Source organism: Marmota marmota, unplaced genomic scaffold, assembly GCF_001458135.2.
Source record: "Marmota marmota marmota unplaced genomic scaffold, marMar, whole genome shotgun sequence".
NCBI lineage: Eukaryota > Metazoa > Chordata > Mammalia > Rodentia > Sciuridae > Marmota > Marmota marmota.
In genome coordinates this window covers 8,891,200-8,906,483 of record NW_025999983.1, presented here as the reverse complement: position 1 = coordinate 8,906,483, position 15,284 = coordinate 8,891,200, and the positions used below count along the sequence as shown (strand labels likewise).

At 39.2% G+C, this 15,284-nt stretch overlaps 2 protein-coding genes across 13 annotated transcripts in view; one reads left to right on the top strand and one right to left on the bottom strand.

The window, feature by feature from the left end:
* Nucleotides 1-12,267, bottom strand: part of Serac1 (serine active site containing 1) — a 63,324-nt gene extending 51,057 nt beyond the window's left edge. For 4 of the 7 annotated variants that reach the window (XM_048805902.1, XM_048805903.1, XM_048805904.1 and 1 more), the window contains exons 1-2: nucleotides 11,869-12,267; nucleotides 429-520 (exon numbers count right to left, since the gene is read on the bottom strand). In XM_048805902.1, the coding sequence (XP_048661859.1) occupies nucleotides 429-520; nucleotides 11,869-12,267 (491 nt within the window). Of the gene's footprint in view, nucleotides 1-428; nucleotides 521-3,678; nucleotides 3,841-11,868 lie in introns of those variants that run through there. The other 3 variants (XM_048805905.1, XM_015498641.2, XM_048805907.1) reach the window with 3 other exon arrangements.
* Gtf2h5 (general transcription factor IIH subunit 5) overlaps nucleotides 12,041-15,284 on the top strand; it is a 10,156-nt gene continuing 6,912 nt past the window's right edge. The window contains exons 1-2 of one of the 6 annotated variants that reach the window (XM_015498643.2): nucleotides 12,041-12,132; nucleotides 13,001-13,074. In XM_015498643.2, the coding sequence (XP_015354129.1) occupies nucleotides 13,040-13,074 (35 nt within the window). In that variant the 5' untranslated portion in view covers nucleotides 12,041-12,132; nucleotides 13,001-13,039. Of the gene's footprint in view, nucleotides 12,381-12,935; nucleotides 13,075-15,284 lie in introns of all 6 variants that reach the window. The other 5 variants (XM_015498642.2, XM_048805908.1, XM_048805909.1 and 2 more) reach the window with 5 other exon arrangements.

Here is a 15,284-nt window from a genome sequence, read left to right as displayed (position 1 = left end):
GATGGCCTGAGGGCTGGTGATGAGTGCGGGGGGGGGGGGAGCAGATCAGGGCAGATCCCAAAGCCCATCAAGGCAAAGACAACATTTTCCTTGCTTACTACTGCATTCCCAGAACCAAGTATGGGCACCTGCACTTTGATTTGTGAGAGTTTAATAAATACTTGCTGCATGACAATGCACTGACACTTAATTTTGGAAGGATGGGCATGAAGTTGGCTGAAAAAAATAGGGAAGGAAAGAAAACTTCCAAGAAAAAGAATCAGTATCGCTCTGGGCCTACAAATTTGGGGTGAATCATTTGTATGAAAAGACAAAGGAATCTGACCCTTATCATAGATTAAATAAGCTTTTGAGGCCCCCCCTGGAAATTTAGCCACAATTCTATCAATGTTCCTGTATGAAAATGTTGTTGTTTGAACTGTACTCACGGATCTCTCTCCAGTATGTGAAACTTTTTGGTGGGGGAGTAGAGGTTCCTATTCTTCTCCAACAGATGACACAATAAGCAGCCAGAGACATTCTGTGCAGGTAGAAGAATGTAACAAATTTAATTTAGCATCTAATATGAACGTTTAACTAAAAGACCATATCATCATCAGAGTGGATTGTCCACAGTTAGATTTTTCTAGACCAAGAAAAAATTTTCTCCCCTAAAACTTACCCACAAACTTACTAGAATAAATTTTGCTAGTACTTTAGTGATTTTTTTCAAACTGTGTCCAATTGTGATTAATGATTAATAGGAAATAAGGAAAATTACAGAATATTAATCATCAATATAGGGGAGAACTGATATACGGAATTCACCCATTCACAAAAAAGTTCACCTTCTTTTAGATATTTTGTCATTTTTCTTCATAAAGGTCACTCATGATTTGTTTCTTCATGAAAAAATTTCAAATGTATAGAAATATAGAAAAATAAAGTAAAATGAATCCCACCACTCAGCTTTGATAATTATCAACATGTGGCTAATCTTGTTTAATATACACCTGCTCTACCCAATAGGCTATCTGCATGATAAACATTTTCTACACTTATGTTAAGGTATAGTTAACAGCTGTTATGTATGGATCCAGACAGTTCATTGAAAAGCTCATCTCTTGAAGATTTGATTCCCCAATGCAGCAATGCCCAGGAGTGGGGCTTTTGGAAGTGACTGGATCATGAGAGTTATCACCTCATCAGTGAATTAATCCATTAGATGAATGGACTACTAGGAGGAGATGGAAACTGCAGGCAGGTGGGGCATGGTAGAGAATGTTATGGTTTGGATATGAGGTCTCATCCAAAAGCTCCTGTTAATGCGGGAATATCTGGAGATGAAATAATTTGATTGTGAGAGCTATAATCGAATCAGTCCAGCCTAGATTGAACAGATTGGATGTAACTGCAGGCAGGTGGAGTGTGCCTGGAGGAGGAGGGTCACTGGAAGCATGCCCTGGAAGGGTGTGTCTTCTCTGTGGCCCCTTCCTCCCCACCTTCTGTCTGCTGACCCAATGATGAGCTGTTCCGATTTAGAGGTGAGGTATCCCCCAAAAGCTCACATGTAAGACACTGTGAGAGGGTTCAGAGGGAAAATGATTGGGCTGTGAATGCCTTAACCCAATTAGTGAGTTAATTACCCAACAGGATTAACTGAATGGTAACTAAAGGCAGGTGGGGTGTGGCTGGAGGAGGTGGGGTATTGGGGGTGTGGCTTTGGGATATATAATTGGATCTGGCAAGTGGAGTCTCTCTCTGCTTCTTGATCATTATGTGAGTTGCGTCCCTCTGCCACACTCTTCTGCCGAGGTGTCCTGCCTCACCTGGAGCCCAAGGAATGGAGCTGGCTGTTTATGGACTAAGACTTCTGAAACCGTGAGCCCCTAAATAAATTTTTCCTCCTCTACAATTGTTCTGGTTGGGTCTTTAAGTCACAGCAGCAAAAAAGCTGACTAAAACATGAGCTGAGCAGCTGTCCTCTGCTGGTCCTTTCCACCATGATGTGCTGCCTCACCTTGGGCCTAAAACAATGCAGTCGGCCATCTACACTGACCTCTGAAACCACGAGCTGCAAATCAACTTTCTCTGCTCTAAGTTGTTCTTGTCGGGCATTTTAATGACAGTGATGCAGAGCTAACTAAAACACAGGACACAGGTCGCTGGGAGCATGGCCTTGGGTACTACATCTTGTCCATGGCCCTTTCCCTGCTCTCATTCTCCCATGCCCCGCTTCCTGTCTGTAATGAGCTGAACAGCCTTCTTCTTCCGCATCCTTCTGCCTTGATGTTCTGCCTCACTTCAACCAAAGCAATGAAGTTGGCTGATCATGGACTGGATACTCCAAAACTCTTGAGACAAAATGAACTTTTCCTCCTTTATTTATATGTATGTTTTTTGAGGGGGTGGATACCAGGGATTAAACTCAAGGGCACTCGACCACTGAGCCACATCCCCAGCCTTATTTTGTATATTAGAGACAGAGTCTGAGTTGCTTAGCGCCTCGCTTTTGCTGAGGCTGGTTTTGAACTTTCAATCCTCCTTTCTCAGTCTCCTGAGCCGCTGGGATTACAGGTACACACCCTTACCATCACTCCCTTATGTTTTTTTATGTCAAAAGCTAATTAACACTCTAGCTACATGTTTGTACTGAGGACTTAAAATATGACTAGTCCAAATATATGGCAAATATAACTAGGGAACTGAGATTATCCTATTTAATTTTAATTTATTTAAATAGCCACATATGGCTAGTGACTATCGAACAGTACAATCTTTACTCAACCCATATTCACTTTCTGATACCACCACATTACATTATTTTGAAGAAAATACAAAATGTCTAATCATTTAATTTTGACTATCTTGTATGTGCCTTTCCTCAAGGGGGAGAAAGACCTATCAAATTGCCTCCAAAATAAATATAATTCCTTAGAACCAACAAACATCTCATTATCACATCAATTATTTCATAAACTTTGGTTTTGTTTTGCACTATTGAACTGTTAGAATTAGGATCCAAACATAGTCTGTACATTACATTTGGTCTGAGTCTGCTGAATAACAAGAGAAAGGTTCAGTATTCCCATTAACACAGTCAACATTTACCAAAGCCAAAACTGCCAGGCATGTGAACTCATACCAGACTAACCAGCCTCTAGCTGACCCTAAAAACTACATAGTTGTTTTAGCCACTAGGTCTTGGGATGGTGTATAAAAAGGTTGATGTTAGATGTGCCTAAATTTTCCTTTACACTTTAAACATATTAAATCTTAAAAGTCTCTCTGTTGAAGTCCCTATTTCTAATAATTAGGGTTATCTATCCTTCTTGGTGGTTTGCTTGCTTATGTTTGTAATCTTTGATTAAGAGCTCATCTTCCGTCCGAGCATCTACTGTGAGATTCCCATGTGTTCTGGTCTATAGTGCAGTTTCAAATTTACCCCTGCCAGAGTAATACAGACATTACAAATGGATGCATTCCATTTGGATTCCCAGCACTATAAGGACACTGAGAATTTAACCCCACAATCACAAGAGGTGCACATTTAGATTTTAATTTCCATTCTTTCATGTTCCTGGTAAAAGCAAGTGATCAGGTTTTTCCTTAGTCTAATGGGAGGAAATTTTCTAGTCTCTGCACCCTTGAAGGTGTAGTCCCTTAGGGATAATCACTTTTAAGGTGAGCAGAGTTTACCTGGCACAAGCAATTCAGGTCTTGATCAGGTTCTGATGACTCAGTAACTTCTTGTCTTCCTCAGTGCTATGACTTCTACTGAGTTTCCTTTTCTAATCCTTCTCAGTTTCCTTCTTCTGCAATACTTCACTTAGAATTTTCACTTTGTTTTGCACTATTGAACTATATAAAGGGGGGGGGGAGTAGATAGTGCTGTCTGGAAGTGAATACAACTTTTTAAATCTGAGCATGACCCAAGATTTAAGTCTTTCAATAATTCCTCATTATCTAAAGCAGTGTTTCTTAAATTGAGTCCTGAGTTATGTATCAAGAATGCCACAAGTTATCTGTTTCAGGTGAAAACATAAGAAATCAATTTTTGTTCATATACTTTTCATCTTTAAGGTATGATTTACGTAATATTCACTCTTTTAAATGTACAGATCCAAGGGTTTAGACAAACACAGTCAAATCAAAATACAAAAAGTTCTATGAATTGAAACATTTTTGTGTTAATTCAGAATTGATATTCTTTCTTCCTTAAAAGGTTTTAAATAGTATTTCCAAATTGTCTTAGAGATAGTCAAATGTCTCCCACTCTGAAAATCACTGATTTGTCCCTATAGTTTTGCCTTTGCAAGAATGTCTCCTAATGGGATCATACAGCACACAGCCTGAACCTGGCTTCCTTCACTTTTTATAAAAATGCCCTTGAGTACAATTCACAATAGCTAAACTATGGAACCAACCTAGGCAACCTTCAACAGATGGACAGAGACAGATATTGTGATATATATACATATATATACACACACACAATGGAATATTACTCACCCTTAAAGAAGAGTGAAATTATGGCATTTGCTGGTAAGTGGATAGAACTGGAGAATATCATGCTAAGTGAAATAAGCCATTCCCAAAGAACCAAAGGACAAATGTTTTCTCTGATATGCAGATGCTAATTCACAATAAGGCGAGGCTTTCACAACAAGAGGGGGCTAGGGAAGAATAGAGGTATTTTGGATTAGACAAAGGGGGAATGAAGGACAGGGAGTAGTTAAGGGGTAGGAATGATAGTAGAATGAATCAGGCATTATTACCCTATGTGCATATATGATTACACAACCTGTGTAACTCTATATTATATAGATTATATATTATATACAACCAAAAGAATGAGAAGTTATACTCCATTTATGTATGATGTGTCAAAATGCATTCTATTGTAATGTATAACTAATTAGAATAAAAAATGTTTCTAAATTTTAAAAAAATTTAATAATGCATTTGAGAATCATCCACATTTTTGTATCTGTGGTATCATTCCATTGTATAGATTTACTAATTTGTTTATACATTCCCAGTTGAGGAACATTTGAGTTGCTTAGTTTTTCATGATTCTGAATAAAGCAGCTATAAACATTTATATACAGGTTTTATGAGTAAACATAGTATACATTTCATATTGTTGGATTTGACTTGCTAGTATTTTGTTAAGGATGTTTGTGTCTTTGTTCATCTGAGATATTAATCTCTAATTTTCTTGTTATGTCTCTTATTTCCACATCAAAGTAGCACTGGTCTTATAAGTTCGTAAATGTTCCATCTTCTATATGCTTGAAATTAATGCAGAATTACTTATTCTTTCTTCCTTAAAAAGTCTTACAGTATTTCCATATTGTCTTAGGGTCTAGAGTGATGTCCTTTCTTTCATTCCTGACTTTGGCAATCTGGATTTTCTTTTTCTTACGTTTGCCAATTCAGCTAACAGTTTACTTCATTGGTACTTCCTTTCCTTCCTTTTTTTGAAATATCTCGCTATCTTGCCCAGGATAGTCTCAAACCCCTGGGTTCAAGTGATCCTCCCAAGTGCTTAGGGGCATATGCCACCAAGCCCAGCTTCCACTGATATTATCAAAGAAAAAGCTTTCAGTTTCACTGAAATACTGTTTTCTATTATCAATTTCACTGAATTGTGCTTTTACCTTATTCTCTGCCTTCTGCTTGCTCTGATTTCAAATGGCTCTTAGTTGCTTAAAATCTAAGTTCAAATCACTGATCTGTGATTTCTTATTTTCTAATTTAAGTATTTATACTAAAAATGTCCCTCTACATACTGCTCTCATTGTATCCTCAAATTTTGATACACCATGTGGTTATCTTCTTTTAGTCAATTAAAAATATTTTCCAGGGCTAGGGTTGTGACTCAATGGTAGAGTACTTGCCCAGCACATGTGAGGCACTAGGTTTGATTCTCAGCACCACATGTAAATAAGTAAATAAAATAAAAATAAAAGTTCCTCAACTAAAAAATATTTTTTTAAAAAGATTTTCTAATTTCATTGACTTCTTCTTTACCAGTGGGATATTCAGAGGTATGCTATTTAATTCCCCAATATTTGGCATTTTCCTAGATCTCTGATTTCAAATGTTAATTCCATTTTGGCTGGAGAACAGGTTTTGTATAAGTTGAACTCACAAATCTTGTTAGGGTTTGTTTTATGGCACAGAATGTGGTCTATCTTGATGAATGTTCCATATGCACTTGAAAAGAACATATAGTCTACTACTGTTGGATATTTTTCTACAAAAGTCTATTAGTTTGAGTTGATGGGTAGTGTTTTTCAAGTATTCGCTTCCTTTCTGCTTTTCTGCCAACTTGTTCTGTTGAATAAGAGTGTGAAAGCAGGGGTCACTTAGATCATGAAAGTACCTTCTAGCTGGGAAGTCTAAAACTTTCTCTGAGTTACAGGAAGTTGTTGGAAGATTGATCTTAAGAAATCAAACAACCAAAATTTTAATTGCTTTTAGAAAAATTAACAAGATGAAAATTAGGTTGAAGAAGAGCCAAACCAGAGATGGGAAAAATCAATATGGAGGTCTTTAACAATAATCAAGGAGAAAAATGTACTTGAAGTAAGATAGTGGCTCTGAGAATGATCAAGAAGAAACAGAATGATGACATATTAAGAAAATCACCAAATCTGATAAATCATTTGAATGAGGAATGGTGGGAAATGAAGAAGAGGAAGGAGACAAACATGGTTCTGTTTCTGGCCTGGATTACTAAGTATACAGGATAATATTAACCAAAATAGGGAAATGCTAGAAATGATTTTGGCAGAAAGGATTCCAGTTTCAACATGCTGAGATTAAGGTTCTTTGTGAAATAGTGGAAAAAATGTCCAATAAGCAGTGTAAGCTCAGCATAGGACTAATCCATAGATATAAATGTATGAGACATCAGCATACATTACTAATTGAAGCCAGGGGTTTGGATAAATTTATTAAGAATAGTGGAGAGCTCTGAGTGGTAGCACACATCTGCAGCTTCTCAGGAGAATTAGGCCAGATGATTGCTTAAATAAACACTAGTGTATAAAACAGTGTTACTCAAAATGTCCAAAGGACTATCTGCAGAGGTACTTAATAAAATGCAGGTTCCTACTCCAGATCTGATTTTTCTTTTTTTTTTTTTTAATATTTATTTTTCGGCTTTTGGCGGACACAACATCTTTGTATGTGGTGCTGAGGATCGAACCCGGGCCGCACGCATGCCAGGCGAGCGCGCTACCGCTTGAGCCACATCCCTGGCCCCGAGATCTGATTTTTCTGTTCCAAGTTCCATGAAACTAAAACCATGGTTTTAACAGGGCTGCTTCCACTTACTGAAAGCTCTGGGGGAGAATCCACTACCAGACTCATTCAGGATATAAGCAGATTTCAGTTCCCTAGTGATTGGCAGAACTCAATTCATTCAGCTTTAACAAGGAGGTTCTTATTAACTTGCTGGTTGTTATCTGGGGACCACTCTTAGCTCCCAAAGCCCTCTGACTGGTCTTTGCAGGTAGCCCCCTATATCTCCGAATTGACAACAGCTTGTCCTTCTTATATTGCCACACCTGTCTCTTCTGCTTTCTTCTTTAACTTTCAGGGACTATGTAATTACACCAGACTACTCCAGATCATATAAAGTAATCTCCCAATTTAAGGTCTGTAACCTTCATTCCATCTGGAAAGTCCTTTTTGCCATATAACATTATGTAACCAGGGGATTCCAGGGATTAAGGTATGGACACCTTTTTTTTTTTTTTTTTGATACCAGGGGTTGAATTTAGGGACACTCAACCACTCAGCCCCAGCCCTATTTTGTATTTTATTTAGAGCCAGGGTATCTCTGAGTTACTCAGCACCTTGCTGTTGCTGAGGCTGGTTTTGTACTTGTGATCCTGTTGCCTCAGCCTCCCAAGCCACTGGGATTACAGGAGTGTGCCATCATGCCTGGTGAATGGACATCTTTGAGGGGGTCAGTATTCTGCCTACCATAAACTGCTATAAGTATTCTGATATAAGTCTTTTTTTGCAGACATGAGTATTCACATCTCTTGGGTAAATATCCAGGAGTGGAACTGCTGGGGAAGGGAAATTATATGTTTAACTCCGTAAGACACTGACAGTTTTTTCCAACGTGACTGTACCATTTTACATTGCAACCAACAAAGTAGGAGTGTGAGGGTTCCAATCGTTCCACATCCTTGACAATGCTGTCAGCCTGTTTGATTTTAGCCTTTTCTGTGTGTGCATTATAGTATTTTTTCATAATTTTGGTTTGAAATTCCCCCAAAACTATGTTGAGCACTTTTTCATATTTGCTAGCAATTTACATATTTTTTGTGAACTGTCCAAGTGTTTGCTCATTTAAAAAAATTTTAAGGATGAATTATCAGTACTTTATACATTCTAGAAACAAATCCTTAATCAAATATACATATGTGTGTGTGTGTGTACACACACACATATACATACACACTACAACTAACTCCTCCAACTGTGATTTGTTTATTCCTTTCTTTTTTAAAACTTTATTTTTTATTTTTTAGTTGTAGTTGGACACAATACCTTTATTTTGTTTATTTACTTTTTATGTGGTGCTGAGGATTGAGCCCAGCGCCTCGCACATGCTAGGCAAGCGTTCTACTGCTGAGCCACAACCCCAGTCCCAATGCCTTTATTTTTTGTGTGGTGCTAGGGATCAAACCCAGTGCATCACACATGCTAAGCAAGCACTCTACCAGTGAGCCACAACCCCAGCCCTCATTTTCGTAAAGATACCTTTTGATGAAAAGGAGTTTTAATATTAACAGTCTCACCAATTGTTTTATGATTATTGCCCTCTGTGTCTTGAGAAATTGTTGCCCACTTCATGTCATAGTCTCATTTTATTAAAAAATTATTTTAACTTTTACATTTAGGTCTATGGCCCATTTCAAGTTAATTTTTTTTTGTATTGAGTAAGCAGGAGTTGAGGTTGAATTATTTTTATATGGCTATTTGAAAGTGCCAATAAAATTTGCTTAGACAATTTTCTTTTCACCATTGAAGTGATTTTGTACCTTGCTCAAAAATCAATTGATCATATATTGTATACCTATTTCTGGATTCTTTATTATATCCCACTGATCTAGCTGTCTGTCCTTAAATACCACAGTCTTGATTATTATATTTTTACAGTAAGTGTTGAGCTAAGTAATGTAAGTTTTCCATCTTTGTTATTCCTGTTCAAGATGGACTATTCAAGGTCCTTGGCACTGCCAACATAATTTTAGAGTCAGTTTTGTCAATTTCTATTTTAAAAATCTTTTAGGATTAAAACTATAGCTACATTAAACCTGAAACAATTATTTTAAGTAGAGAACAAAGCAGTAATTCTGAAGAGATTAAGAACAACTAAAAAGGGAGATACTATGAGAACAAAATGAAACAAATATTCAAAAATTCCATTAAATTTAATCACAGCAAGGTCACTGGAGCCTTCACAAAGATAGCTTCATTGCCCTGGTTGGAGTGAAAATGGAATGAAATTAAACATTATTTCAGCCCTCCATTCTTACTAATAAAACAAGGTTTTATTAGTAAATTGTTGTCTGGGGTTGTGGCTCAGTGATTTTTTTTTTTTTTTAAATGTGGTGCTGAGGATCGAACCCAGGGCCTCACATGTGCTAGACAAGTGCTCTACTGCTGAGCCACAATCCCAGCCCTAATGGTGCTTTTTATAACTTAAGAAATCCTTCCTGGCAGATGAAAACGTTCTGAAGGCAAACAGTAGGGCTAGCTACATAAAAACATCACTGAGGGCTGGGGCTGTAGCTCAGTGGCAAAACACTTGCCTAGCATGTGTGAGGCACTGGGTTCAAGCCTCACCACATTAAAAAATAAATAAAGGCATGCCATCCATCTACAACTTTTTTTTAAATCACTGAACCACACATCTAAAAATGGTAAATCTTATATGTAGTACCACAATAAAGCAAACAAAAAAATCTTTCCCAGAGACAACATAGTCTCATACTTTTTCCTAAATATCTTAAAAATGTGTATTTCAGATTAAGTTCTTTAATACATCTAGAAATTACTGTTGTAAATGGTATGAAACAAGAACTCTGTCTTTATTCAAAATGGATTTAATGTATCTTTGCATCATTTATTGAACAGTTTTCCCCTTACTTTGTGATATAACTTAGTAGTGTACTAAGCTCCCATATGTATATGGGTGTTTATAGATGCAGTATCTTGTTCCATGAATTTCCTTTATCCCTGAACCAACATTATACTGTCTTAATTATTATAAGTTTATATTAAACTTTGATATCTAGTAGAGAGGGACCATATTTAATTTTCTTCTTTGAAATTGACTTAGCTATTCTTGGTACTTAGAATTTGACATTCTAAACCTATAATTTATGTGGAAAGTCAATGAAAAGTACACAGTGATTTTCACTGGCACTGCACAGAATGTATAGAATTGGAGAAACCTATTATCTTTTTGACATTGAGTGTTCCCATCCATGAATATTGTACATCTATCTGTTCAGCTATTTGGTGTACTTTTATGTGTTTCAATTAAGCATTACAATTTTCTACCTAAAGGACCAGACAGCTTTAGTTGATCTATTTCTAGACACTTGCAGTTTTGAATGCCATTGTGAATAGTACCTCTTTATCATTAAAATTTCTGGTGAATTGTTGCTAATATATATTATTACATATTTGCAACAATTCACCAGAAATATTTTTTGTTTTTGTTTTACTCAGAAATATTAACTGAAGGCTATTTCTTTTAACCAATGTAACCCTTTCAGTCACTATCATATCACCATCTGGTATCTTCTTGTTACCTGGTGTGTCTCTGTGCCCCCACTAAAATTAGTTACTTGTTTACCACTGCACCCAGAGATTGTTTTTGAGTAAATATGGATGCAGGTTTTAAATCTGGATGCTTGGAAGAAAAGCAGGTTTTGAAGAATGAAAGACAGTGATGAAAATGGTTTCAATTTGAAAGGTGGCGTTCAGATTACACACAAGTCATTAAGGTGCAGGCATCCGTCCAACACCTGGAGCTCAAGAATGGCAGTTCAAGGTAAAGGAACTCACGAAATGGAGGGCTGATTCTCAAGGAGGGAAGGTCGGCAGGGAAAAACAAAAGCAAGGAAAAGAGGCTTGGGAAAAACTAAATGAGGCAAATTTTAAAAGGAGCTGAAGGACATAGGAACCAATGGAAAGAAAAGATTTGAGATAAGAGGGAAATAAGTAGGAAAGCAAGGGTCCATAAGAGATCACAAGAACACACGAAGCAAAAAGCTACACAAGCTTAATTGTGGAAGTACAATAAAACCCAATGCACAGAAAGCAAGAACCTATGGCAACTTGGAAAAATGGAGAGCTCCATTAAGACCACATCAGAATTTCGGAAAGGAATTAACTTTAGAACCTTCTGTGGTCTTTCGCTTTAAAATGACCGTTACAGGTTTTCGAGACTAAATCGGTATCCAGTCTCCCCAGTCTCCAGGGTCAGGGAGCTAGAAGGTGGGATCCGGCAGGTTCAGGAGTGTCCGATGGGCTGCCTCCTTCTGGTCATCATCTTGTCAACAGAACCTGGATGGTGCACCAGGAGGTACGCTCCCCCTGGCCTCGGGAGCAACCAGAGAAGCGCCACAGCGAACCAGAAAAGCGCCACAGCGAAACCAGAAACGCAAGCCAGGCTTCAGAGGACCAGAGAGACCCTCACGCCCGCGGCGGATCCGCAGGTCGCGCCGGGGCCGCGCGCCCTCACGGGGGCGCCCCGGCCGTGTCGGGCTACCGCTCCCCACTCCCCTACGCGCCCGGCTTCACCGACGCCCCCGCCCAACCCACGAGCCCGCCTCTTCTTCCTACCTGCCAGCACGCGGACTCGGCCTGCCCCCAACCGTTCCCTCGGAACCCGCCAGCGGGAGCTGCCACCCTTCTCTGCGGCTGCCAGCCGGAGATCTCGGGGCAGCCGGCACGTGACCCCGCCCCTGCATGCCCCGCCCATTGGCCCAGCTCGCCCCGCCTCTCGCCTGCGCGCTCCGCCCACAAGAGCGTGCCTGGCGCGATGACGTAGAGGCGCCGGAGCAAGGTGTGGGCGACGCCGAGGCTCTGCTGGGTCTGTGGGCGGAGGTGCGTGGCTATCCTCTGAGCTGCCGGGGAGAGTGCGGTGCGTGGAAGACCGCGGGGTTCGGAATAAAGACCGGAGAGGAAGGAGAGGCCCGGCACCTGTCCTCCGGGCGCTGGGGTCAGGGTGCTGTCCCGCATTTCCTCGAGCCCTTCGTGGCGTGCCGGGCAGCTGTCCCGCGCTGTCTCCTCGTGGATTCCTCCTGGGGTGTCGCCCTGCGCCCAGGCGTTCGGGCCGGAGGGTTAATTTGGGGGTACGATGGGCAGTTTCCTTCGAGCGCAGATCATGGAGAGACTGGGTGGTTTAGCAAAGGAGCCCACGATCTGGAGCCCCGGCTTTACTGTTTCTTTGAAGCGGGGGGCCGGGAACTAACCTAATCTCATTTGATCTCATCTTTAAAATGAGATTGTTGAATCACTACGTAATTTTTTTTCTCCTCCTCCCAGTACTGGGGACTGAACCCAATTGGTGCATGTGAGGCAAGCGCTCTGCCACTCAGCTGCATCCCTAGCCCGAATCACTGTGTGAATTTTAAGGGCCCTTTCATCTCTACCGTTGTGAAACTCCTCCGGGAGTTGACCTTTTATCCTTCTCCTGAATGAGAAAGGTTTACGTAATGGACCTGCTTTACACCTGGGATGGGCATGCCAAAGGGGAGTTTCGTTAATTGGCTGCTGGTAGAAGTTGTTTGCTTATAGTATTTGTGCATTTCAGGTATACAATTTTAGTTTTGTTAAATGGTCAGAATGTCTGTGTGTTTTAATGTTAGCACAATTTGATGGACACTTCATATTTTGTCTTATTTCAGACGCAGATCCCCAAAGTATACTCAAGTTGATGCTTTTGAATTTCGTGTTACTTTCTTTCTATTAGGATTATTGAGGTCATCTGCACCTTCTGACTGGAAAAAAGATGGTCAACGTCTTGAAAGGAGTGCTTATAGAATGGTTAGTAGTTTTATGAGTTTTAAATTTACATATCAAAGCTTGATTTACATATATCATTTTCTAAAATCCTGTCTGTGTAAAATCTGGATGAAATCAAATAAGCTTTTTCTACTTCAGTTTTCTTATTTAACAAGTGAGATTTTGTTGGCTAAGTTTACTTCCAGGTGCCAAATTTCAGTGTCTGTTAAATTGATGTAATTGGCACAATTTCCAACGATTTTTGATCTGAAGTAGCATATTTGTTAGATTAGGCCTTATAGAGTAACAGTTAGTGCCATATTCTCAAACCATCAGGAGTTGACTAGAATTTTAGGGTTTGCACGATCCCATTACCAACTGGTTTTTAAAAAGGGGGAAAAAAAATCAGGTTTCTTGAACTCCTTTGCACACTAAAAAGATGATTGACAAAGTTGAATTACTCAAAGCAGTCTAAAGTCTATGGCTTAAATACCATGCAGTCTTAAAACCTGAATTGGTCTTCCCTTGATTGTTTGCACCATCAATAATTCTTTCATCTGGAAACCCTGAACATACTTATCCAAAAATACTACTGTCTGTCTTGTTATGGCCCTAATATGAGCCACTGATGGATGATCATACTGTTTGTTTACTGTGATGGTAAGGCTCAGGAGAAGCAAGGCCAAACCCTAGGGTGCCAACATTTAAAGCGGCACTATCCAATAGAAGTATAATTTGAGCCTACATATATAGGCTTAAATTTTGTAGGAGCCACATTAAAAAGTAAAATGAAACAAATGAAATTATTTTTTTATCCAACATATCGAAAGTAGTATTTTTTCAGCATGTGCTCCCCTCCACAAAAAAAAATTTTTTTTTAAGTCCATTGTCTATTTTACAGCACATTCACAGACTAACCATATTTCAAGTGCTGTGTAGTAAACCTGACTGACTAGTAGGCTCCCCAGTGAATAGTGCAGATTTACAGTTTGGGCAGAGGGGATTCCAACAAAAATAGTCAGTGAGGTAAGGGTGTATCTAAGGAAGAAAATAGATAAACAGATTAACAGGAAGGGGAGTTGGCTATGGTGATGAGATGTAGAATGAGGTAAACACAGAATAGAAGCCATGAGTTTGGTGTGTTTTGTTTTCTGGGATTGAACTCAGGGGCATCTAATACTAAGCCATGTCCCCAGCCTTTTTTCTTTTTTATTTTGAGGGTCTCACTAAGTTCCTTAGGGCCTCATTATATTGATGAGGCTGGCCTCAAACCTTTGATCCTCCTGCCTCAGCCTCAGTCAGTGGGATTATAGATGTGTGATACCACACCTGGGGAAGTGGTGGTTTTTGATGCAAGCTCTTTGATGGTGTGGTGTGATAGATGGCCAGTGTTCCAATATCCTCAGCAAATAACTTAACAAGACCCCAGTAGATGCCTGAAACTACAGATAGTACCTAATCACAAATTTAATGCCTTCTCCCTCTTAAATAGGCTTTTATCACACTCTGTGGCCATAACTGTAGTGGGTTGAGGTGCAAAAGCAAAACATTTCTTTTTCATCAATTCACTATAGAAGATTCGTTCTTATTGTGAATCTTAGAAACTTCAAACTTTTTTTTTTAATCCTTATTAAGTCAAGAAGTTTCACCTTTTCATGTAAAGGAAATGCGCTGGATCCATGGGAAAGTAACTGGTTAGAGCTGATATGGTGATGTTCCCCTGTAGTCTCAGCTACTCTAGGGAGGCTGAGGCAGGAGGATCACAACAAGTTTGAGACCAAGCTTGGCAATTTAGGAAGACCCTATCTCAAAAAGAACTGGAGATGTAGCTCGGTGGTAGAATGCCTGTCAGTTCAATCCCCAGTAGAGAAGGAAGCAGGAGGAGAAAATTGATTAACAGATTACTATTTTTTTATAAGGAGCATGAGTGACTACATTTGACTTTTAGCCTACTAAGTACAGGAGCTAAGTCCAAAACAATAACCTCCTGTATTTTTTACTTAACAGACTACATTAAGCAAATAAACCAGATTATTGTGACCATTTAGACCTTGCTTCAGTGAATAGAAAAAAATCAAGGCATTAGGTTATAAAATTCTTTCCTCCCAAGGATTATTAGGTACCAGAGATTTAAGGCCAAGGGCCTGGGGATGTAGCTTAGTGATAAATCTGAAACTGAACATTTAAGTGTGAGGCCCTGAGTTCAACCCTCAGTACAAAAAAAAAAAAAAAAAAAAAAAAAAAAAAAAAAA